At 37.5% G+C, this 26,375-nt stretch overlaps 1 protein-coding gene across 1 annotated transcript in view; it reads left to right on the forward strand.

Moving 5' to 3' along the window:
• The window catches only part of LOC131233785 (uncharacterized), a 154,061-nt gene that overhangs the window by 54,022 nt on the left and 73,664 nt on the right, over positions 1 to 26,375 (forward strand). The window contains exons 15-23 of the mRNA XM_058230575.1: positions 3,035 to 3,183; positions 3,261 to 3,388; positions 3,477 to 3,534; positions 3,738 to 3,835; positions 14,143 to 14,227; positions 14,365 to 14,430; positions 14,500 to 14,559; positions 24,113 to 24,199; positions 24,305 to 24,491. Coding sequence (XP_058086558.1) covers positions 3,035 to 3,183; positions 3,261 to 3,388; positions 3,477 to 3,534; positions 3,738 to 3,835; positions 14,143 to 14,227; positions 14,365 to 14,430; positions 14,500 to 14,559; positions 24,113 to 24,199; positions 24,305 to 24,491 — 918 coding nt within the window. The remainder of the gene's footprint in view (positions 1 to 3,034; positions 3,184 to 3,260; positions 3,389 to 3,476; positions 3,535 to 3,737; positions 3,836 to 14,142; positions 14,228 to 14,364; positions 14,431 to 14,499; positions 14,560 to 24,112; positions 24,200 to 24,304; positions 24,492 to 26,375) is intronic.

Genomic DNA, 26,375 nt, shown 5'->3' on the forward strand with positions numbered 1-26,375 from the left:
CGAGAATGGCTCAACACAAAACATGGGAAGAAGACATCAGGAATACCGGTCGAAGTTGTGAACACCATACGGGACAACAAAATTTGAAGAAGGTCAAGGCGATCTTAAAGGTGATGGAGCCACTAATGAGGGTACTCCGTCTTGTTGAATCCAATGAAGCACCTACCATGGGCTTCCTATATGATGCCATGGATAAGGTAAAGCTTGCAATTCAACGTGATTGTAGAAGTTGGCAGACTTATTGGAAGATGATCGACAAGAGATGGACAAACCAACTCCATCACGATCTTCATGCAGCAGGTTACTACCTAAATCCTAGGTATAGATATGCCCAATCATTTGTTGCGGATGATGAAGTTTCGTGTCGGGTTAAAAAATGTGATAAAGAGATTAGAGCCTTACTTAGATCTGCAAATAAAGGCATTAAATGAATTAGATACATTTGGAAATCGCCTTGGTAGCTTTGGAGATGCTCTTGCACAGCATGCAGTATCTAGATTGCAACCGGCCGAATGGTGGATTAATTTCGGAGAAAGAACGAAGGCTCTCAAAAAAATTGCAGTAAAAGTTTTGAGCCAGACAACATCTTCCTCTAGCTGCGAAAGGAATTGGAGTTGTTTTGTGCTCATTCATTCAAAGAATAGGAATAGATTGCAGACTAGAACATTAGATAGACTTGTCTTCATGCACTACAATATAAAACTAAGAATGCGACGACATCATAGGAGCATTACAGCTGCTGATGACGGAGACTATTGTCCAATAAACTTGGATAATATTTATGATGAGGATGACCCACTTCTACCTTGGTTGGAAACAAGGGAAAAACAAATTGAAGAGGATAGTGAAGAATTGGAAATTGATGACCCAGAAATACGCAGAGCGCAATAAGAGAGTTGTGCAGATGTGTTGGACCCAGTAAGAGGGGCAGCTTTTATGCCACGTACAGATACGGCTCAAGATCAACAAAAGAGTACGAGCAGTGGTAGTGTGACCGTGTCGGATGAAGACGATGACCCCCCTGCCCCTGGTGCTGGCACTTCTGGTGTTGCTCAGTGCCCTATACAGCCGTCTACAGATCACGATATCGATGAACAGCGACGAGGTGGTACACGAGGTTGGACTTATGAGTGTACCAAGTCACGATACAGCCAGCAGGAGGTGGGTACATCTAGTGGTGCACCGGGTCCGAGAGGTTCGGAACATCAGCAGGCTCATGGTCTTGGTTATTATGATGGATATTCTTATGGTGAATTGAATTATGATGGTTATACTGAGCCTGTTCCATCACATTCATGTTGGAGTAGCCCTCCTGATCAATATCCATATGATTATAGATATCCAGATCCAAATCCAAGTTACTCATCACAGCAGACGCACTCTCAATCTCAAGATTCTCAACAGCCTGAGTATGGGCACCAGTATGGCTATTCGACGGGCACTGGTGGATATCCTTATTCCGGGTCAGAGTCGTTGCCTAGTCAGGATCAGTCATCCTCTAGTTTCGTTGATCTAGTATTTCCTTCTGGCACTGGATATTATGGATATGTAGCAACTACACCTATTGGACAGCCTCAGCCTGATGGTGACGATGACGATGATGTGGAGGTCGAGCAACCACAAAAAAACAAATTTTCATTTTGGTGGTGACTTGTGATTATGACTTGTGAGTATATATTTGTGTTAAGGACTTAAGGTAAGTATTTGTTGCAGCAGACAGCTCACAACAGTATTATTGCAAGAAGCCATGCACACACTTGACACTGCCGAACAACCAATCAAGTAATCCTTAATCAAGTTGCAGGGGAGTATATCAGACACTACTAATTATTATTTTTTAATATTCTTGACTTGAGGATGACAGGTCATAGACAGGAATTACACTATCACAGTCACGTGCATGGTGCACCACACTGCACAGGACCACAGGTATGTTCGAGAAATTCCTCAAAAATAATTGCAAATACCTGATGTAAGATATTTTCATTTTACATTCATTCTAATATATTTATCATTGATAGTAGATAGTTAGAAAATTAAATATATGAATTTTGTAGTCAAATTCAGGTTATCTGGTTCATAAATTCATCAGACAGTCCGATACAACTTCTCACCAAAGAGTGGACCGTTACACCACCATAAACATGTTCCAATTTATAAATGAATGCATATTTGGAATGCTTAGAATATTCTGGATTTAATCCATATTTTTTCATATTTTTTTGGCAAAAAAAAATAATTTTGCGCCGTTACAGGCCGTTACACCCCCGTATCACCGTTACGCCCCCGTATCCGTATCGGTTTTGGAGGACACCGTTACGCCAACCGATACCGATACGGGACACCTTGGTAGAGACATTCGAGGAGACCTACAAAATCCGGAATTTCCCAGTCTTGGAGACTTCTTCTACAAGTCACATTCCAGACAAATTTACCACCATCTACTGAGAAATTGTCAGCAACGTAAGAATTTTTGGAATTGGCTATAGAGAAGGAGATGGGGAATCTATCTTTGAGCTTTTGATCTCCAATCCATATATCCTCCCAGAACCGAATTTTGGCATGATTGCCAAGCACGAAACCGACATTTGGGATGACTTCCCTTTTCATTTTCGAGATTTCTCTCCAGATGTGAGAAACTTTATGGGATGGCGATTCATTAATCCACCAGCCGCCCGGGGATGTGCCATATTTGCCTTTAATGATGGAGCTCCAGAGACTTCCTTGTTCAGCCCCAAGCTGCCAAATCCACTTTCCAAGGAGAGCTTGATTCATAGTATTCATCTGTTTTCAGGAAAGTTAGATTTAGTTGGAGTCTTGGCAATGAAAATCTCTGTATCCTTTTTGTGAGTAATAATTGATGACACCTGAGTGTCTTTTTCCCTTTAAACAAAAGCCTCAAACTCTTTTTCAATATGCTTATTCGATACCACTATAAAGTTCCTAAAATTTATTTGGTCCTGCAGCATAGATAACTAAGAAGCATTTGGCATATTACCATATTTAATGTCACTAATGGTTGTAGTACCTGCAGGAATTGAATGGAGTTTGGATAATGATGCATCTAATGCTGCTGTTGTCGTTGCCAGTGAAGCTCATGCAATAACTTTGGCAGTTGAAGGCCTTCTGGGAGTTGTTTTTACTGTTGCTACTTTGACAGATGAAGCTGTGGATGTTGGTGAGGTAAGATTGTCAATTTCCTTTTTTCTTTGAAGGTAAAATTTAATACTATTTTGATTCTTTCCTCTTTCGCTACACAGATTGAATCCCCGAGGTGTGATAGTGATCCACCAGGAAAATTCACTGGGCAAACTGCAGATCTTTGTATTGCAATGGTTGATTCAATGTGGCTGACCATTCTGGATGCTTTATCCCTAATCTTAACAAGGTATGAGATGTTAACTGACACATTAGAGATTATAGAATCACAGAGTACTACCTTGTCTATCTATTGTGACATGGGGTGGTTTTGGAAGGTCTCAAGGAGAGGCTATCATATTGGAAATACTGAAAGGATATCAGGCATTTACTCAGGTAGTTAGAATCTAGACCCATTTTCAGCAGCCATGGCTACACCTTTTTCATTATATTCTCAAGTTGGCTCAAAGCAAATCCTGCGCGAGTCCATGTTTTATTGTGCATTCCTTTTTTCTGTGAATATCACATGTATGATATTTATGACTATGCAGCTTTGCTGTATTCTTCAGAATCAGTGATAATATAGTGATACTTTGCAGGCATGCGGCGTTCTTCGCACTGTAGAACCACTAAACTCTTTTCTTGCATCCCTCTGTAAATTTACTATCAGTTATCCAAATGAAGCTGAAAAACGAAGGTAACTGATCAGATTTTTGGATGATTTTCATGATATACTGATTTCATGTTTATGTTGATTATTGAACTGAATAAGGCTATATCAACTTTGTTTGTATAACGATTCAAATCTTGCTTTTTAAAAAGACGAAAAATTGTATGAGTAAAAATTATGCAAGTTCTCTGCAATCAGGTTGTCATTGCATCAGGCGTACATACTGTATAATGTGTTTCAGACTTGGAGCTATGATACGGATGCTCTAATTACTGTTCACAGATTCAATACTACACTATCAATAAATTGGTCAACACTTATTAATATATAAAATTTTCACATTAATTAATGGCGAAGAACACATTTTTTCCAATATAAAAATGAAGAAAAACAAGGATTTCCCCAAATTTCCCCATTTTTTATTTAAATGTTATGTTTCTGTCACAAATCCATGTCAATGCATGAGAATCATGCATACATGGTTTTCATTGCAATCCACGCTAATATTTGAATAAATAAATGAAGTTTTTATGGATTTTTCGTCACCTTTGAGTTCCATTCCGTCTTTGTTTCGTGTCGAGATTTCTCTTTCCCCAAAATTTTGTCAAATTTTGCGTATTTATGGATATTTCCCTTGTATCGGGTATATTATCACTGGTAGGGTGATATTACTAGCGGTATCGCCAATACCGGGGAACTTCTATGAGGAATTCTTCGCAAAGTATTGCTGGTATCAATAATATTGCTAAGTATCACTGATATTATCGAAGATTTTTACACTTCTAATAGTTTTGGATCATGACTTGGTGATACCGATAATATCATCAGTATCATCGATAATATTGCTAATATTTGAAACACTGCTCGTAAGAAACAAAATTACTAATAGGATGGGGGTACTTTGCATCTTTCTCGGGTGAAGATTTTCGTTCGTTTTTGCAAAGAGCAATAGGTAATTTAGACGGAGTCGCGGAAGCAACCAATTCATGGGTTGATTTAATGTTGCTTGCAAGGTGTTCCGTATCCATTATGATACACCCGTAAAGGCCAATATGTACAGTATAGGTAACAGCCATGACCGTTACGCAATATGGGGTGAAGTAGGACAATTTATTTTTTGGGACCGTATCGGCCGTTACAATGGTTGTAAATGCTGTTACGGGGCATAACGACTGTTACCCCTGTAACGGTCGACAAACAACCACTTTGTTATTTATATTTAAATCCTTTTTTTTTTTTTCCACTTTTCTCATTTCAAAAACTATCCTAGATCATTTTATTTTAGATTTTGACAACTCTTACTATAGTTTTTAAGATTAAAACCGTAAATTGAAGTGATTTGAGCGAATAGAAGCTTCGCGGGTCTTTTTTTCCAAAAAACTGGAAAGGTAGTATTTATGCCTTTTTTATGATTTCTAGTTCTAATGCTTGATTATGATGTGTAAACATTAGAGACATATAATCATGTTCACAAATTCACTAGATAGCTCGATACAACACTCCCACCAAAGAGTGGACCGTTACACTATCATAAACATATATAAAACGAAAAATGAATACATATTGGAATATTTACATTATTCTGGATTTTCTAGATATATATATATATATATTTTTTTTTTCAGAATTTTTTGGGCAAAAGAAAATTTTCAACCGTTACGGGGGTCGTAACGGTTGTTACGCTCCCTTGTTGGCCGTTACCTGTATTGGTAATGGTGGTGACCGTTATGGCCACCATCATTGATACGGAATACCTTTGTTGCTTGTCTCTGGCACTGAGTTGATGGATGTATGGTGATCAATCTTCTTTGAAGGTTGATCTTTGTGCTTTCTATGAGCATACACCTTTAGAGGTTTCTTCATTTACTTAAGGGGGACTTAAACATTATTGGGGCAATCCCCTATGACTGGAAGAGGAAATGCATTGTCGCACGAAGGGGCAATTTCAGTTGCCCCTACGAAGAAATTTAGAACATTCTTGAAGAACATGACATCCTTCAAGACATACATTCTCTTATTCTTAAGATAATTACACTTGTATCCTTTGTGTCAGAGCATGCCTTAAAATGACATCTAATAGTTTGAGGTCCTAGCTTATATCAAGAGATCCCAACACATGGACAAAACACACACCCGAACACTTTAGGAGGAATGCTACACATCAACAAATAAGGTTTTAGGAAATGAATATGGAAGTATTCCCAAGTGAAGATGAGGACATCCTGTTGATCATATAGGTAGCAATAAGAAGAATTGCCTCATCCCAGTAGGTCTTTGGAAACTTTATCCCCATTTACATGGATCTAGTTACCGCAAGAAGATGCAGATTTTTATTTTTATTTTATCTATATATATATATATATATATATCAGCAACTCCATTATGTTGATGTGTGTATGGGCAAGAAGAATTCGATGCCATGATCCGATACTTATCTCTACAGGTCATGGCATTAGCATTCGATTGCATTCTTAAACCAAAGGACCTTCATTTTAGCCTCCAATTGAGTATGGACCACTTTGTTAAATGCTTTACAATTGGCAACACTTCGCTTATTTATTAATTTATAAGTTATAACCGGGAAAATCTAGAATGATCATTAATAAACAAGTTAAAATATTGATATCCAGAAGCAGAATTAAATCAAGCAGGCCTCTGCACATCAAAGTGAATCAAATGAAAAAGAGCATTATTGTTATTTTCCTAAGTGACTCACATTGAAAATGAACTTCCTCATATTTCTTTTTTGTAAGCCAAGCAAGGATTCATTACCAACTGAGAGGGGCAAAAAACACTCTACAAATCGAGAGTCAATTGGCCCAAAGAAACTGATTCCTTCTGAACATGTGGAAGCTGCTACTAGGGAGTTCATAAGGGGCCGAAGTAGTCATGTTGCTTGGCTTTACCACTTTTGGAGCACGTCGAGTGCTGCAACCTGAATTTAAGGGAATGAGAAGGCATTGCAAGTGAAAAAGCATTTTATAGGAACCATTCTGGCATGACAAGGTGCAAATCTAGGGTCTTTTAAGGCAGCGGCACTACCTACATTTGTGTTAATACAGGTCTGTGTACCAATGCCAAAATCTTTCAAGATGGCAGTAGTAAGAAACAAAGAATAAGACAAGTCATTTCCAAACTGTATTTGGAGAAAGCTTATGACCATGTTGGCTGGTCTTTTGTGGACTATTTGCTGGGAAGAGTTGGTTGTGGTTTGAAGTGGAGTTGGATCAAGGCTTGTGTCTCTTGAGCTAAATTCTTCGTCCTTATTAATTGATCTCCTTTTGGCTTCTTCAAGACGTTTAGAGGTCTCCGGCAGGTGGACCCCTTCTCCCCTTTCCTATTTGTTATTGTCTGGGAAGCTTTAAACCGATGCTATCCTAGGGTCAATCTGATGCAGGATGGGTGACCTAAACTAGGATGATGAAAATAAATTAATTAACGGATTACCAGAGTAAATCAAAACATAAAATAAAGCCAATCTACAAATTTAGAGAAGTCAAATATTGAATTAAGCTCAAGTTCAAGACCACATCACAATCCTTCAAAATAGATCCTTTAGGCTATTGATTGGACATGACCCAATGGAAGGTAGAACTTCCATCTAGCATAGGATTCGTTCTAGATTCAGATTCACTTGCGCTTTACTAGGGTTTGAATGGATTAGGGTTTGTGTTTGGCAATAAAAAATTGGGAACTTAAGGTTTTATAAAAGGCTAAGGCTAGGGTTAGGGTTTTATAAAATAGAGAAGAAGAGAAATGATCAATGATGGGAGGCCGTTCGATTGTACGGACGTTGTATGTACAGGTCTGTGCAATGTACGGGCATGTCAATATAGTCATACGAATGATGTGGTGGGGCTGTTTAGTTGGTGATGAGCTAGGTTGATGATGATGGAGTTATGGTTTTGAGAAAGAAGAGAAAAAATATTCAATGGAAAAAGCGGTTTTGAGAGAGGGAAGAAAGAAATGCCGTGATAGGAATAAAAAAATAACTTGGAATCAATAATCACTTCAATGACTTTACACCAAATTCCATCCACTCGAAGTTTTCTTGCTCAAAAGAAGCAATATAGAGAAGTTTCATTCAATATGTCCATCATCCCAAGTCTCAAGTCTCAAACAAGTATATATATATAAGAAAACTTAAGGAAACCCTAAGTCTAGGACTATTCTTGATCGTCCGAATCTATTAACAGTCAAAATCCAAACATAAATTTCTAATAACCTAAAATAAAATTGAAAAATAAAGCAAAAAAAAAGATGTGCCACATTGCACAAGGATGATCTCCAACAAGCAACAGGTACGTCCACACATGATTAACGACTTGGATGAATGTGGTCCAACGTGTCCATGACTCGGTTGTGCAGACTCGAGTGTCTGTTTGCCTAAATCTGAGTTTCCTAATATATCCAACGGTCTGGATCACTAAACTGATGTGTCCAAGATATCCAACGGCATGGTCTAACATTTGTAGAGTCTAGATGTGGTCCAAGTTAGGCTGGGTGACATCCAAACAATCCAAAGATGTATCACTCAGTTCCAAATAAGTAACCCACATGCATCTTCACAATGAAAGGTCTTCAAAAATGCACAACCATGCATGTGGATTCTTTAACGCGGTTAAGAACTCAAATTGGGTTCATTGGGCTTCATGTAATGATCATCCAACCGTAATTAAACTGGGCCTGGGGCCCCAGCTCTCCTCCTCTGATAAACTCGTGTAGGTGCTCGGATGTCTTCATTACAATCTGTGGGTCTTTTTCAAGGGTTAAAAGTCCCCAATTTCCCCCAATGTGTCACCCACCTTCATTTTGTTGATGACACTCATTTTTTTGCAATGCGGATGGAGCCATGGTTGATAATCTTCTGAAAATTGCTAAAAGGCCTTAGGAGTCAAAATTAATGTTGGTAAAAGCGACCTGTTTGTTGTTCGACTTACCTCGTCTATAGTATTGCGTTTAGTTGGGATTTTTGGGTATCGTTCAGGCTCCCTTCCGGCCACATATCTTGTGCTTCCGTTGTGTTGGGAAACCTACCACTCATCTTTGGGATAAGATTATCGAGAGGATGGAGAGAAAGCTCTCCTTGGAAAAGCAATCTCCCATCCCTCGGAGTTAGACTCCCTTATTAAGGCATCCCTATGCAACATCCCCCTTTATGTCCCTGCTCCGGCATCCTAAGGCTGTCATCGATAGAATAGATAAACTTTGCTAGGACTTCCTCTGGCAAGGTTGACCTTCCTTGGGATGTATTTGAACCTTTTAACAATGGGGAACTGGGGGTACTGGCATCAAAAGGCTCAATGGGGTTAATTGTGTCCTTACGCCAAAGGGATCTAGAGGTTTGGGGTGGAGGATTCTAGCTTCTGGAGGTCTATTATTTTGGGCAAATATGGCTCTTCATCTTCGGGGTGGCATATTTGAGTGGCATACCTGCACTGTGCCTCTCATGTCTGGAACTCCATTTGATGCAGGGACATATGATGACCTAATCCTAGATGCATGTATAATTAGGTTAAAGAATGTTCAAATAAATACACCAATTAACTAACTGTTTCCAGTCAAAGGGATTAGGTAAGTTTTAAAACAAAGATGAGGTCATTCCGTCAGGATCATGCCCCTTAACATAAAATTGTGTAAATAGTAAAAAGGGAGGACCTATGGATATGAGAATATCCCAGATCTAGCATAAGTCATTCCACAATCAATTTTGGATATGATCCTACTGACTAACCATCCTTATTTTCCGTTCAAACTAGAAAGGGGATATCCAGAGAGGAACGAAAGAGGTGAAGAATGAAGGGTTCGAGATGAAGAAGGTACAGGTCCTTTTGTTGTCAAAAGAAAATGACGGTGATTCTTATCTTTTCCTGCACCTTGAAGATCTAGAAAGAAGGAAACCTGATATCGGGGTGGAATCCTCAATACCCAAGGGTCAATCTTGAAACCCTAATCTCTTGAATAAAGAGGAAGAAAAGAGATGAATTTTTATTCATTCAATAATAATGAAAATGGGGTTTCTCATAACGTATATATAAGCAATGGAAAAAGTAAAAGTGCACTAAAGCCCTTGAAAACAAATAAAATAACAAAAAAAGATGAAAAGTAAAGAAAGTGCAATAAAGCCCCTTAAATACGGAAAAGAATAAAAAAACGCCTAAAACTAAAACACTCGTGTGGTAGGGTGTGAAATCCGACCTATGGATTTATGGTCAGGGTGCAGTTATGTTGCTCCCGCACTCGTAGTGTGTTAGAAAATGGGTCCGATGAACCCAACATCCATCCACATCAACTCCTCTGCTCCGGTACTCTGTCGGCAATGCCTCCTCCTCTGGTATACTCGAAATGGTGCACTACTGATGTCCGCATCACCATTGCTAGGCTTGCTCTAATGGGTTCAACTTCTCTGTCGGTGGTGGGACAAGAGTCAACTTTTGATGATGTTTGTATAGGGGATTCTTTCCTTCAATCAGCTTACCCTAGGCTTGCTACTCTCTGCTTTGTCCCTAATGTTTTGGTTGCTGAATGCTAATTGCTTCTCTTTTTCGGGAGCAGGAGGTGCTGAAGTTATCTCTCAGGTACAGAAGCTGAGTTGTTGTGCCTCCTCTCCCGGGGGACGAAGACTTTGGTCTTATAAATCCGTAAAATTCATGGATGAATCTTTCTATTCTCATATTTCCAGCATGGATTCTCAGCATTCCCATAGCTATACTGGAGCAGTGGTTCTATGGAGCTCCTCCAAAAGTAGCCGCTTTCCCTAGTTTGGCGGCTGTAACAAGATCCTGACTATTGATAACCTTCGCAAGAGGGGCATGGTGCTCCTGAATATCTGCTACCTCTGTTTAAGGAAGCGGAATCAGTAAATCACATGCTCATTAACTACAGGTTCGCTAGGGAGGTCTGTTGCAGCATATTGCTTCTCTTCGTCTCATCTTAGGTTATGCCTATCTCCACTGCTAATTTATTTCGGTCATGGCATGCAGGCAGTCCCAGGAAAAAGGATCTCCCCAGATGGAGAGGTTCTCTCTTAGGTGTTTTTTGTTCTCTTTGGGGCAAGAGAAATACCCGCTGCTCTTGGAATAAAGTTCTCTGTCCTTGGGGGTCATTTGTAAAGTTAACCAATTATAAGGGACTGGGTGCCTTAGAGGACTTGGTCTTATTTTCTTGTAGTTTTTTTCTTGGCTGTTTTTCCTTTTTCTTTCTTTCTTTTTTTTTTTCCTGTTCCCTCTCAATAAATTCAATATCTTTCAAAAAAGGAAAAAAGAATATGAACTATGAACTGCATGCCAGTTTCATGAGCTGTAGGAACGGGAGGTTTTTTCTGAAGATAACATTTCCATTAGTCTCCCAACCAACCAGGGCAGCCATCTGTCTCTCATCGTGCCTGAGGACTGGAGCTTAGACAATGATGAAAGTCTTGGAAACATCAAGGGCTTGCGTAAACTGCATATAAATTGGACTGGAAACATTTTCTGCCAATTTGTAGAGGGCAAGGTGGTCTTAATTGACTCAGGAAGCTGCGTTACATCATGGTCAACACCAATGCATACACCTCTCGATCTAAAATCAACAAGGATCGAGGCTGAGATGGATTTCCTTCGCTTAATTTTCTTTTTAAAGATCCTATTATTTCTTTCTTGCCAAATATTCCAAATTGTGGTTGTTGAGACATAAAAAATAATGAAGATCGAAGAAATAAAATTAGAAGAAAGATTAGAGAAAAAGAAATAAAAAATGAAGAAAATAGAAAAAAGAGGAAAGACATTGTGTTGGCGCGCACCCGCGCAAAGCATAGGTTAAGATATTGTGAGAAGTGGGTCCCGCAGCACGAAGATCGAGGGTTCGCATGTGTGGAGGCCCATAAATACTCCACTCCCCCTCTCATTTGGACACAACGAAGACGACGAAGAAGATTAGAGCTCCAGAGAAGACGAAGATCTCGAAGGTATTCTGAAGAGAAGAAGGAAGAGAAAGAAGAAGAAATGGAATTCTTCCATTGCGCTGTACCACGCCTCTTCATTCTTTCTTTGTTATTATTCGGTAAGATAATTCCCAAATCAAATACCTTTCGTTTCTTGTCGAAACAGTGGTAACGAGGCTTATTCTGGCCATCTCTAGGAGGAGGATTCAGGGGTCTGCTAGACTGCCTCAATAAGGTACTCACAGTCAGAAGGGCTATTAGCTGTTGCTGAAGTGATATTCATTCTAGGTAGCATGTGGTACCCATCCATCATATGTGAGGGAAACCGAAGGACTTCGTAGCCACATACAAGAAGCTCTAATTTAGTTGTCAAATGCTTTCCTAATATTAACTTTCTCACACATTCTTTTAGTAGATTGGTTGTCATGAATTTTCCTGTCTTCAATGAAAGAATTGAACTTTGCAAATAATTGAAGGCATCACAGTTTTTAGTTAATAGCTCATGACCTTAATAATAGTTTTGTAGACTATTTGCTAAGGAAATGAGCCTGTATTTATCAGACATGGAGCTGGCATTGATGTCTTTTGGGAAAAGAGTGATAGAAGTAGCATTAAAAGCTTTAAGGATCTGACCTGCTTTGAAGAAATCTTGAAGTGCATCAGCAATGCCCCTGTCAAATATATGCCAGCACTTCTGGTAGAAGTAAGCATTGAAGCTGTCTGGACCCGTCGCTTTATCAGGATTAGTTCCCGTGACAACAACTTCAATTTCCTTGAACATAATGTTGTCTATTGGCTTAACTGCTTGCACGGGAGATAGTTTCCTCTTGATGTTAAGATGCCGAAAGTTGCATTCGCAAAAGATTCTCCAATGTAGGGGTAAGAATATCTCTGAAGTAATTCACAAAAGATTTTCCAATGTCCGCCTGTTTTTGAAGGTGAATCTCATCTCTGCATCCACAAGCAAATCTATTCTGTTTTTTGAATTTCTCTAGGTCAATGCAGACTCGAAAAATTGCTGCTAGTATCACCCAAGTTAAACCAATGAGTCATAGACTTTTGCATCAACTGGTCTTCCTCCAAATTTGAAAGGGAAACAACAAGATCCTTCAGCACTTTTTCTGCTTCTCCTGTATTTACGTCAGTTCGAGTAGCTTGGAGATTTTTCCAGGCTTTCTAAAGTAGATCTAACGGAGGCTAATCTGGTTGAAATTGTAGGAATGAGTTTTCTCCAATTTATGAGGACAACTTTGACATTTTGCTGCGGCTTATGAAGTTTGAACATAACTGCCCCACATAGATTACAGTGGATTTAGACAATGTTGTCAAATCGCATAAGCGATCGCTCAGGCTGCTAGCCTCTTTTTTTTATTTTATTTTATTTTATTTTATTTTATTTTAAGGGGAACAATAGGAAAAAAAATCATAATTTAAAAAAAATAAAAAAGAAAACTATGTCTAAGTGCTACAAGTGATTGGATTGGGTATTTTTTACTTATTTCATTGTAGTTTGACTATTAGACCATCTAAAGTTATTGAAAAAAAGAGAGGAAAAATAGTAAAATTTTGAAAAAATTAAGAAAAAACTATGTAATTGCTGCAAGTGATTGGATTGGATATATATATATATATATATATATATATATATATATATATATATATATATATATATATATATTGTAGTTTCACTATTAGACCATCTAAAGTTAAGTTATATTATATATAACAAAACAAATTTAAACAATTACAAGTTACACTAACTGAGGGAGAATTTAGAGTGAGGGAGAAAGTGTGCCATTACATACTCTTTATGCAATGGCATAATTGCATAAGCCATCGCATACTAATGGCATACAAAAGTATGCCATCGCATACTCCCCAAATCGAATATGCCCTCATGCATATGCGATACACATTGTCCAAACTGCATATGCGATCGCATATTACAACAATGGATTTAGAGGAACATCACTGCCCTACATTGGAAATTAATAGATTTTGTATTATCAATTTCTTGAGCCATCAAAAAAAGAAAAAAAGAAAAAAAACATAAAACAAAAAGAAAAAAACAAAAAAAAGAAAACAAAAATTTAACACCCAGCGTGGTATTCGAGTTGGTAGTGTACTACACTCTTGAGCTGGCATACCATGGGATCGAGTATTACCATGGGCGTTTGATGTGCTCGTGGCCTGGATGCCCGACCAAAAAATGTAACTCTTCCCTGATTTTCTGAATTGTTAGGTCCTATTTTTTATTTTTTGGTGCCTTCCTATTTTGCCTTGACTGGATTGTAGTTTTATTATTTAGCATGCCATCTCATATTGCAAGATGTATTTTATTAGTTTCCCCATTTGCCAGATGCTAGAGTGCTTATAAGTTACAAACATTGGCTTATTGTTTAAATGTCATCAGTGTTTTACTATCTCCGGGGTCAAAGCGCTCTGAAGCTTTAGCTGATCAGAGAGATAACATTGTTCTTACCCTAAAGAATGTGCAGGTATTCCATTTGGCTCTGTGTTCATTTTTTATTTAATGTTCAATTTCTTTTTAGTATTTTTTTTTTAATGTATGAGCTGGTTTTAATATTTGCAAATTCATGTAATTACATTGATACTTAGTTCTTTGTCATTTTAGGCTTTGAGGACTCTTTTCAACATAGCACACCGATTACATAATGTTTTAGGTCCATCCTGGGTTTTGGTACGCTGTTGATCTTCATCCCCTGTGATGTTTGAAAATATGTGTTATGCTAACTGTTGTGATTTCTAGGTGTTGGAAACTCTTGCTGCTCTAGATCAAGCAATCCATTCTCCACATGCTACAACACAGGTTTTGATGAAAAGCAAAATTCCCTTTTTTATGCAATGATTTATTTGTTATGACTATGAATAGCCTGCCTATTACAAAATCTGATCTGTGGATGTTCTTCGATGAGAATTGATACAACTTAAGCTCTCAAATTACATTATTAGTTTAGCCAAGTGAGCCATATACAATAAAATAATGGTTTCTATGTGTCAGTCTGTGGGCTCATGGTACCTTTGTTCACTCCTAAATTCAGAAAATTGTTCTTTCTTGCTCTCATCCTCTCCTCACACGTGCACGTTGTGTGTGTGTGTGCGTGTGTGTGTTTCTCATCTGATGGACTGTTTTATTCAAAGAGGAGATTTGATAGAATTTGGTGTCGTACACATACACACATATAATCATTATCATCATGTAAGCCTTATCCCCCTTAATTCGGGGTTGGCTATATGAATCATGTTCCCACCATTCCACTTTATCAAGGGCCATACCTTCCGTTAGACCAATGGTAAAGGCAGTGTTTTAAATATCAACGATATCAGCCAATATATCCATGATATATCTTGTATCCCACCCGTGCGATACGAAACACACAAGTAGTGGGATATATCCCACAGGTCGATCCGTTGAGCAATTTTATTTTCGATCATTTTTTTTCTTCTTCTATAAATTATATTAAATAAGTGTCGAATTGTTATAAATCCATGATTTTTCATATTTTGCATGAAAGATCATGGATTGGGAGCTTCAATTTTGAGATTTGGAGGAGATGGGCCGAGTTGCGGAAAATTGAAAAAAATAAAAAAATTTCAATTTCTCGCAAATTAGATGCAACCTTTGCATCCAAATATAAAATGAAACATGTAACCTGATTTAGTGATTCTTCTTTTGCTTTTGCATGTATTGCTTGTGTTTCCAGGTTTTCTTATATTTATAAATTATATAAATAGACTTTGAATTTACTTACATTAATTCAGTTAGACAGCTCATAGATTAGGACCCCATACAAAGAAAACTTATTATGTGCACTTTAATGTTTTGATTTATAAGTGTGTATTGATGTCTTGTTTAACAATCACTGAAGTTTCATTGAAAAATTTGACTAATTTTCCAATGTTTCTAACAATAGCGATACATTACGCGATATGACTGATATATCCCATGCGATAACTGATACGTATCTGTATCCCAAGGGTACTATACGTAACACGATACCGATATTTTGAACAATGGGTAAAGGTATTTTGTAATAGTAATCGTGGCCATTAACGACCATTGCAGTCTCTTTTTTTTTTTTTTTTTTGAAAAAAAAACCCAAAAAAACCTGTATTAGCACCGTAACGGGCTGCTAAGGGTTTTTTTTTTTTTTTTCATGTAACGGTTGTTACGACCTTGTAACATGTAATGATTGTTACGACACACCATGCCAAAGATCATTAAGTCTTTTCTCATTGCCTCAATCCACATCCTTTTGGGCCTTCCCCTTCCCCTTTTAGAAGCTTCAACTTGCACCCACTCCTAACCAGCATGGCTCGATCTTTGTTGCTCGGTCAAACAATGTAAGTCTACTTTTCCTCATCTTATTACCTATTGGTGCTACTCCTAACTTCCCTAGAGTGCATTCATTTCTAATTCTATCCTTCCTCATTTTAGCTACATTCATCCATCTCAACCAATGTTTTCAGTATCTTGTGATATCACTAATACTTTCCATGATATATCGCTTATCCCAGCTAGTTGATACAAAACTCAGCTTTAATATCTATTTTTCATAGTATCATACAATATATCTGATGCAGGCCCACGACCCACCTTGGCCCATTGTAGGGCACTGCCCATTGAGTCCTATATAAGCCCACTGTATGGCCCAACAAGGTGTAGGCCCAACTTATGTTGATTTTTTAGCTGATTATTTACGTATTCGAGGGCCTAAATCAAGAATTATAATTTACTGTTTTTTAGAGATATGAGGGGCTGATCTAAAGATATGATGAGGGTGTAATTAATATGATCAAAGATATGGACTGGATTTAAAGATTTGATTGATTTCCATGTTGGCTTTTTATTAGGCTTTTGCCATATGAAGAAAGATTAGATTAGTTTGTAATAAATTGTGATTGATTCTCTTAGTTGTAGATGTTTCAATTAGAGATTCATTTAGGATCTATAAAAGGGGGGGTAGTGGCGTAGGAGTTAGTGATTTGAATTTTTTCCAAGTGTGGTTTTTCTTTAACTTTTGTAAGAGAAAAGGTTGATATCAATAAAAGTTCTCCCTCTCTACTCCACTGTTCTTCCGAGTATTCTCTCTTTATTTATTTATTTATTTAATTTCTTTGCAATTTAAGTATCGAGATCTCATTGACTCAATAATCGGGTTGCACCATTTTGGTATCAAAGTGGGTCGTCTTTGGAAAATTTTCAACTCTATGTCATCTTCCAATGGCATCGAAAGAGTTGGCGCAAGGATCTCAATTGCTCTATGCACTCGTAAAGTAGGTCAGATAAACTCATGCATGTGGTTGGCAGCCTCGTTAATCAAGTGGGGGAGCTTTGGCATGCAGGGAATCCGAAGACCGAAGTTGGAGCATGTGGATGTGTAGAAGGTCCCTAACAAAGTCCTAACCAACAACGGGTGGTCCTGGCTTATGAAGACACTAATGATCGAATCCTTCGATTGTTGGAACGTAATAGAGTGCTTAGAATTGAAGTAGGAATTCTGGAAATGATGAAGAGATCCACAGAGTCCAAGGAAAAGTTGACATATGAGGTGATCGAGGCATTAACATTGGACCTGAACTTGAATTCACCAATGGATCAATTGATGGATCTAATAGCAACAACCACATTGATAGACATGCTAGTGGGTCTCAATACTCAAATTGAAGCACCTTTGCAATAGATGACCGCGGCATGAAAAATTGAGCAAATATTTCAAGATGCATGAATTACTTTAAATTTACAACAAACAAGTTGGCACCCACAAAAGCGCAGGCGAAAAAGACATCATCTACAAGTCTACAATGGACTCTGACAAAGGTTGTGCCGAGTCGATGTTTAGGGTTACATCATCAACTTCCACCAAAGAATATGAAGATTCGTCATAAATGTAGTACAAGTCTAAGGTTGAGATTGGTTTTCAACCTAAGGATGAGTTCTTTCGAAGCCATGGAGAATTGATGCAGGCCCATGGCCAACCTAGGCCCACTGTAGGGCCCCGTCCACTTAGCCCCATATAAGCACACTATATGGCCCAACAAAATGTAGGCCCATAGCCCACCGTAGGCACAACTTGTGCTGATTATTTACAGATTTGAGGACCTAAATCAAGAAATATAATTTACTATTTTTTGGAGATGAGGGGCTGATTTAAAGATGTGATGAGTGTGTAATTGATACGATTGAAGATATGAGTTGGATTTAGAGATTTGATTACTTTTCATGTTTGCTTTTCATTAGGCTTTTGCCATAAAAAAATAAAATTAGATTAGTTTATAATAAATTGTGATTGATTCTCTTAGTTGTAAAGATTTCAATTAGGGATTCATTTAGAATCTATAAAAGTGGGGCAGTGGTGTAGGAGTTAGTAATTCGAATATTTTCTAAGTGTGGGTTTTCTTTAACTTTTGTAAGAGAAAAAGTTGATATCCATAAAAATTCTCTCCCTCTCTACTCCATTCTTTTTTAGAGTATGCTTCTTCTTCTTCTTCTTCTTCTTCTTATTATTATTATTTTTAAAATTATTTTATTATTTATTATTTTTTATAATTTCTTTGCAATTTTGGTATCGAGATGTCATTGACTCGATAACCGGGTTGCACTAATATTGCATGATATCACGATATATTGTGGATATCGCAATATCATGTGCTATATCCACACTTCCCCTTTATAATTCTTAATGTATCGTGTGATATATCGATACTGAGTGCAATATCGAAATGGATAAAAGGAAACCAATGCTATTTTGTTTTAAAAAATCCACAAAAATCTTTTTTTTTTTCTTTTTCTTTTTTCTTTTTTTGCAAAAAAGTTCTTGCTAGTACATTGTAAGGTGATTTTGACCAGTCCACTCTAATTTGTTGTAAGAAAATCTTCAAAATTTCTTTGAAATCATGATCAAAAGCGTTTTGGGTCTAGATTCTAAAAGGTGCGTATCTCTTATTTGATACGTGTTTTTTTTTTCCCCATTTTTTAATGTTTTAAATAGTGTTAAATGGTAAGAAACCTATGATTATTCGTATTTTGCATGAAAAATAATGGATTTGGAGCTCCAATTTCGAGATTTGGAGGAGATGGGCTGAGTTGTGGAAAATTCGAAATTATTTTCAATTTTTCTTAAATCGGTTACAACCTTAGTGTCCAAAGATGAAATCAAACATGTCTATAACTTGATCTAGGCATTCTTAGCAATTTTTGGATTTTTCAAAAAAAAAATAATTTTTTAATTAAAATTAATAAAAAAATGCTAGAATATATATATATTCTTGAAATCCACAGGTATATTTCTATCTTTCTACTTCTTCTCTTACTTTGGAATGTAATGCTTGTGTTTCCATACATGTCTTCTTACATCTATAAATTTTATGAATTGACTTTGAATATAGTTCCATCAGTTTAGTCAAACAACACACAGATTATGATCCTATACAAATGAAACCTATTATGTGCACTTGTTTTCGCTGAGTTTTTTTTCTTAAGTGTACTATTGTTGTCTTTTTTAACAATCCCTGAAGTTTCATAAAATAATTCGACCAATTTCCCAAGGTTTCCCCATGTTTCCCAACAACAACAATAAATTACTTGATGCAACCGATTTATCCAATGCAATAATTGATATGTATGCGTATCCCAAGAGTGTGATACATTACATGATAATGATATAGAAAATATTGCTTCTAACCCCTTGCTCTAAAAGTGGTTGTCATTTAATAAGTTCTGAAAGTATCTTCTCCACCTTTCATCAACCTCATTGTCTTTAACTAGTACCCTTTGGTTACTCTTATTGCAGCCAACATAATCTAGGTCCCTACCCTTCCTCTCTCGCATTTTTACAAGTTTGAGGACATCTTTCTCACCTTTTCTTGTCTTCAATCTATTGTAAGATCATCATTAGTCTTAAGTTTAGCCTCACTTACAGCTTAGCAATCTTTTTGGCATTTCTTTATTGTTTAAAATTTTCATCATTTCTAGTCTCTTGCTAGGCCTTGAAACATAAATGATTTTGAGAATAGCTTTTTGTACATAATTATTCCACGACCAAGTTTCCTTGTATGATTGGGTTTACCCTCTAGAATACTCCTAAAGCATCTCTAGATATGCATGTGTTTGTAAGTTTGCGCGCGTGTGTACATAGCTCTTTCTTTTTATCATCCCCTACGAAGTTTTACTCTGATGAGGTATAATGTAACTTCGTCTTAGTCTATGAATGAGGGGAAAATTCAAATGTCGCTAAAGGGAAGGAGGAGGAGCTTGTGAGACTTTAGTCTTCTATTAATTACGACTTAGGTGTTTCCTCTAGAAGTGAGAAAAGGGGTAAAGGGGTTCGGTCAAATGCTTAAATGATCCTACTTAGTTGGGATGTAAGGGGGTTAGGTTGTTTGGAGAAGCGAGTTTAGATCAAAGAACTTCATAGTTGAGCTAAAGTTCAAATTGGTGGCACTATAGGATACTAAGATGCAAGCCGTGGATGAGAAGCTTATTGATTCCATCTGGGGAGCTAAGGAGAAAGAGTGGGTGGTGCTTGATGCCTTGGGAGTTGTTGAACAACTAGGGGTTAGAGAATTGGGGTCTTAAGCCTTTTAGGTTCAAGCTGAAGTGGCTTAAAGTTGTGGGATTCTTGAATCTTGTGAGTTGTGGAACTCTTTCCATATTGAAGGATATGCAATGTTTAAATTACACAAGAAGTTGAAGGTTCTCAAAGGAAAGATTATCGATTGGAAGAGGGAACTTTTAGGGGAAAGGTAAGCAGAAGTTGAAGTGAGATCTTGTAAGACATTGAAGCCATTAATGTGAAGGAGGAGACATGTGAATTATCTGTAAATGAGAGGACCTTAAGGGTAACTCTCCCATAACTATATGAGTTGACTTTTGGAAGTGAAAATAAAATGGAGACAATGGTCTCACGCAATGTGGTTGAAAGAAGGGGAGTTTTTCTACAACATCCAAAGTGCCCGCCCTAGGAACAATGAGATTCATAGTGTGATGGTGGAAGGTAGGAAGGTAGAAGATAAATCTCAGGTATGCAACACTATTGTGCAATTCTATGAAAATTTGTTGGCGGATGAGGGATGAGAGAGGCCTCGGTTGGACAATTTTCCGTTCAAGAAAATATCTTCGTTGACGGTGGAAGGTTTCGAGAAAGCTTTCTTGGTGGAAGAGGTTAAAGTGGCTATGGATTCGTTGGATCGGGACAAAGCCTTAGGTCTAGATGGCTTTCCTTCATCTTTTTTCCAAACCTTTTGGGAACTAGTGAAGGGTAACTTAATTTTCTAACCAAATTCTAGAAAAGTGATCAGCTATCGCAGGAACTAGGGGCTTTATTCATAGCTATAATCTCGAAAATCAAAGGGAAAAATGCTTGTGTGACTTTCCTCCTATTAATTTGATTGGGGGCCCGTCCAAAATCCTTGTAAGATTTTAGCTACAAAGTTTCGGGTGGTCTTAGACAAGGTTACCAATGAAGCCCAAGCTGCATTTGTAGTGAGGAGGCAAATTCTGGAAAGTGTTCTTCTTGCCCATGAGTGCTTGGATTCAAGGCACAGGGAAAGAAAGAAGGGAATTGTTTTCAAGTTGGATATAAAAAAGCATATGCCCACGTGGATTGGGGCTTACCTGACTATATGTAGGGGAGATTTGGTTGCAGCCAAAAGGTGGAACTATGGCTCATGGAGGAGGTGGATGAAATAGTGTACTAGTTCGGCAAGGTTTTCGATGTTAGTAAACGGATATCCTAAAGGTTTCTTTCAGGATCCAGAGGCTTTAAGATGTGGGATTAGCTTTCCTACTTCCTCATTGTAGTGGTGGCTGAATATCTAGGCAAGATGCTTTCCGATCATTCATTACGGTTTGCCGACGCACCATTTTCTCTTGTGATTCAGAAGTGTAAATGGTGGATAACCTGAGAAAGTTGGTGAGATGCTTTGAGGTGACGTTTGGGCCTAAAAGTCAATGTTTCCAAGAATGAATTGCTTAGTGTGTGCTTTACTAGTGAAGAGGTGGCCGCTTTGGCAGAGGTATTTGGGTGTAGGGTGGGGACGCTTCCATTAATGTATCTCTTCCTCCCCTTGTGCATTGGCAAGCCTGCTAAACATCGGGGACAAGGTTATAAAAAGGGTTGAAAGGAAGCTGTATAGGTGGAAGAGTAGGCATCTCTAGCTAGGGGGCTGGTTGATGTTGATCAAAGCGGGCATGTAGAATCTCACCATATATTTCATGTTTCTCTTTAAGTGCTCGATATTGGTGGTGGATAGGTTGGATAGGCGGAGAAGGAATTTCCTATGGTAAGGAGCCAAGGTGAATAATAAATTCCACTCTTTTAAAGTGGGAGGAGCTGTACAAATTGTATAGGGAGGGGGGAACTAGAGCAGTGTTTTTAATAGCTATGCTATGTAGCATGTAGCTTACGCTATGCAATATAGCTTAACCTTAACGCTGCATAGCTCATGAAAATAGCTTTAGTCACGTATAGCCCATGCTACATTGGTAATTTGCATACACTACACGCAACATAGACTATATGCTATACACTATGTAACTTACACTACAAGTTATTTTTCACTATAATATTACAATCAATTAATGTTTTCAATGATTTCTTACTTTTTCGTATTTTCAATAAAAACTACAAATCTTTTCGATGCTTTTAGTAAAATAGTGTATGTAACAATATTAAATCAATATCGTTGCTCTTGTTTACCTTTATACTTGATCATTCTCCTTTCCTATTACTTTAGGTTTCATTTGGTTGCACAAAATATTATGCAATTTTGCTAAATTAATCAGTATAATCTAGTGTTGAATATCATGAAATTGGTGAAACCAAGCACAACCTTGAATAAAAATCTAGTAGTGTGTAGCTCACACTATACGCTATGTAGCTTACGCATCACACTTCAGATGGCTGAGCGCTACCTACATGCTATTCACTATTTCAAACACTGAACTGAAGTAAGGAATCTGGAACAAATGAATCAAGCATTACCAGGCAAATGGCTGTGGAGGGTTAGGTTGTAGGAAGGAAGGTTGTACAGGGAGGTAATTGTCTACAAATACAGAATTCAGTAGGGGGGATGGTGGGTGAAGGATTCACCTCTTTACAAGGTGTGTTGGGGTTGTAGAGAGTATGCTCCTTGGTCTTGGGATGCGATGGGAATATACTTTTTTGTACGAGGGTTATTATCAGTATATTTCCCCCTTTTTTTTTTCTTAAATATATATGGAGAAAGAGTGGGTGGCATGACCCCTAGTCCTCTCTTCCCTTTATTTTTTTTTTTAAAATTTTTAAATTTTTTTTATCAACTTTCTTCTTTCATTTCTCTCCTCTTTTCTTCTATTTTTCATTTTTCTATACTAGCTTACATGTACCAATGCTATCCTAAAAGTGGTTTGGACTCCGTTTTTCCTCCCAATCTAACATAAGTTTGCTGGATCTGATTTTTGAGGGCCTTCCAAACACGGAGGGGGCTGATCGGAGTGTAAGGGAAGCGCTTTTCAAAACAAGTGTTGGAGGACTCATGGAAGGAAGTAGAACTTAGTTTCGTTCCTACAGGCAGGTCGGGGGCGTCAGAAGCAGAAATTAACTCTTGGCTAAATGAAAATTGCAATCTGGAAGAGGATGACAGGACCATGAAATGGCTGAGAGGTGATGCAGTATGGGTTGCTGTTTACTTGAGAGAGGATGCTGATCGTGTTTTCATGTCGTGCAACCTGTACCAGGATGACACAATGAGGAAGATACAATATTGGGAAAGATGGTCAGTTTTCAGATGGGAAGAAGTTTGGGTTTGGATCTGGAATTTTCTGTTGGATCGTGGATAAATAGTTTTTATGCAAATCAGAGCATGTTTTGGCACAGTTATGCCAACCCTATATGGAACTGATTGTGTATTTTTCTTTATCAGGGCTTCCAAAACAAGAGTGTGACAGAGGTGGATGCCTAAAAGAGGGCTAAACTGAATGTAATAGGATGGTTTCATGTGTAGAGGATTTTGACCAAAATGATTGGTCATTGTTAGCAAATATGTAGTTGTAGAGCCGTTTGTGCTCCTTTTAATAAAATTGTTATTGCTTTTAAAAAAAGAAATGCATCTCTCTCTCTCTCTCTCTCTCTCTCTCTCTCTCTCTCAGAATGATACAACTTCAATTTGCTTTCTGAATTGTTGTCTTACGAATTGTCACTGAAGTGCGTATAATCTTTATCGTTGAAATTCGTGAGACGCAGTTGATTTGGTGATTGCATGGAAACATAAGGATGGGTGGAATTACTTGCTTTCAAAAGGATGTTTTTTTCCCCTCATAAACTGTTCCCAGATAGCTCCTTTGCAAGTGTTAACACATTCTGTTCTGTTTTTACATTTAGGAAGTCTCTACCACTGTTCCTAGGTTTACAAAGGAAACATCTGGACAATACAGTGACTTCAATATCCTTTCTTCTTTGAATTCTCAAGTAAGCAGATGAACTTGTGAAATTCCTTTATTGCACTTAAAAAATAAATAAATTGTTCTGACTTTTTTTTTGTGTGTGTGTGATTTTTTTCCCCTTTTCTCTAAGCTGTTCGAAAGCTCAGCACTGATGCACTTATCTGCAGTAAAGTCACTTCTTTCTGCACTGCATCAGTTATCTAATCAATGCATCTCCGGAAATTTCAGTGGCTCAGGGCAGACTTTGGGCCAACAAATTGGAAGCATCACATTTGCTGTGGAAAGAATGATTTCAATACTACTAAACAATCTGCACAGTACATCCATTCTTTATCACTTCAAAACTTCTCTTTTAGTTTTCATAATTTTACTAGCACCTTATTTCATTGTGGATATATTTTTTATACTCTTATTTGAATGAAGGAAACTGGAAGTTTTTACGTTTATTTTATTCTGTCCAGTTGCACTGCATTTGGTGGGAATCAAGTTTTTAGCATTTGTGCTTGATCTATCACTGTTTGAAAGGAATTGCAGCCTGTCATATATATTGTTAAACAGTAACAATAAAATTGCAGCATGCCAGCCCTAAATTAGTTTTTGTGCATCTACTAAGCTGCAGGAAGCAATTTTATTGTTTTGCTTGCTTGTCAATTCTTTGAATTGCTGCCTTCTTTTATTTGATGGTCTTCACTTTTTAGAAATTAAATACTTACATAATGATGCTTGTTAGTTCGAATATCAGAAACTGTGTACATGCACCAATCATTGGTTACCTGGAATTTTCGTGATTGTTCAGTGTTCTGCATTTTCTATTCTAATGTCTTAGATAGCCATGTTTTTGGTTGAGTTCACATATCATACAAACTTGTGCTCTGCCAAACCAAAGTTATGATCCTATTAATGTGGTTTGGCAATTTATGTATTTTAAATTGATGCTCTTTGATGTAACTTCATGTAATTGAGATAAGTAACTTATAGATGATTGAGGACATTATTTGAAATCAAACAGGATTATAAAATCTGATGCAAGATTGTAAATCATTTAGTTTGTAATTTTTAAATACAATTTATATAATTATTTATTATATAAAACACAAAAAGGTAAGATACCGAATGAACTACATGCAGTGTTCGAGTTGCCAGTGTCACTACAAGTTTCGTTGGCTGGAGATAAGGAAACAATATCGTTATCGCCGATAACCGGAAATGTAGGGTAAACATGGGAAAACGGTAGAATTTTTCAGTGAAACTTCAGGAGATGTTTAAATACACATTTTTGCATATTTAGGATTACAAAAATTACAAAAAGAATGCACATATACTAAGTTTTCATCCATCCAACCATCCATCCAACCATCCCTTCCATCCATCCATCCAATCCAGCCCACCCACCCATCCATCCATCCAACTGCCCAATCCATCCAACCCAACCACCCATCCATTCATCCAACCTCCCAATCCATCCATCCAACTATCCCATCCATCGAACCTCCATCCAACCATCCCATCCACCCATCAATCCAACCATTCATTACATAATCCACACAAATAGATTTTAACAAATTTTTTTTCATTAAATTATTATTTTCTTTTTAAAAAATATTTAAAAATAATTTAGAAAATAGAAAATAAATAATTTAATCCTTTATTTTTCTTTAAATTGCCCCAATGGATCCCTTTCGGCCAACCCATCCTCATCGTATAACAAAATGGGTCCCATTTAAAGAAAGAAAGGCGCTTACATAGACTTTGCATTGCCCCATCAATCAGCGATGTGGGTGCGACTTGGCCATGGTCCCACCTCAATGTATGTGTTGTATATCTATGTTGGCCATCCATTTTGCCAGCTCATTTTAGGGCATGGCTGAAAAATGAATCAAATCCAAATATCAGGTGGACCACTGATCACACCATAAGAAACAGTGGTTAATGACCATTAAATTTTTTTTTTTTTTGTGGGCCACAAAAGTTTTGGATCAAGCTGATTTTGTGTTTCCCTTCCATCTAGGTCTATGTGACCTTATGAACAACTTAGATGGCAAATAAACATTATATTGGACTCTAGGAAGTTTTTAGTGGTGGATGTTCAATGACCATTGTTTTGTATGGTGTGGTCCACCTGAGATCTGGATCTGCTTTGTTATTCAGCCCATGCCCTAAAATGACATGGCAAAATAAATGGACAGACTAGATATACAACA

The sequence above is a fragment of the Magnolia sinica genome, chromosome 18, assembly GCF_029962835.1.
Source record: "Magnolia sinica isolate HGM2019 chromosome 18, MsV1, whole genome shotgun sequence".
NCBI classification, from domain to species: domain Eukaryota; kingdom Viridiplantae; phylum Streptophyta; class Magnoliopsida; order Magnoliales; family Magnoliaceae; genus Magnolia; species Magnolia sinica.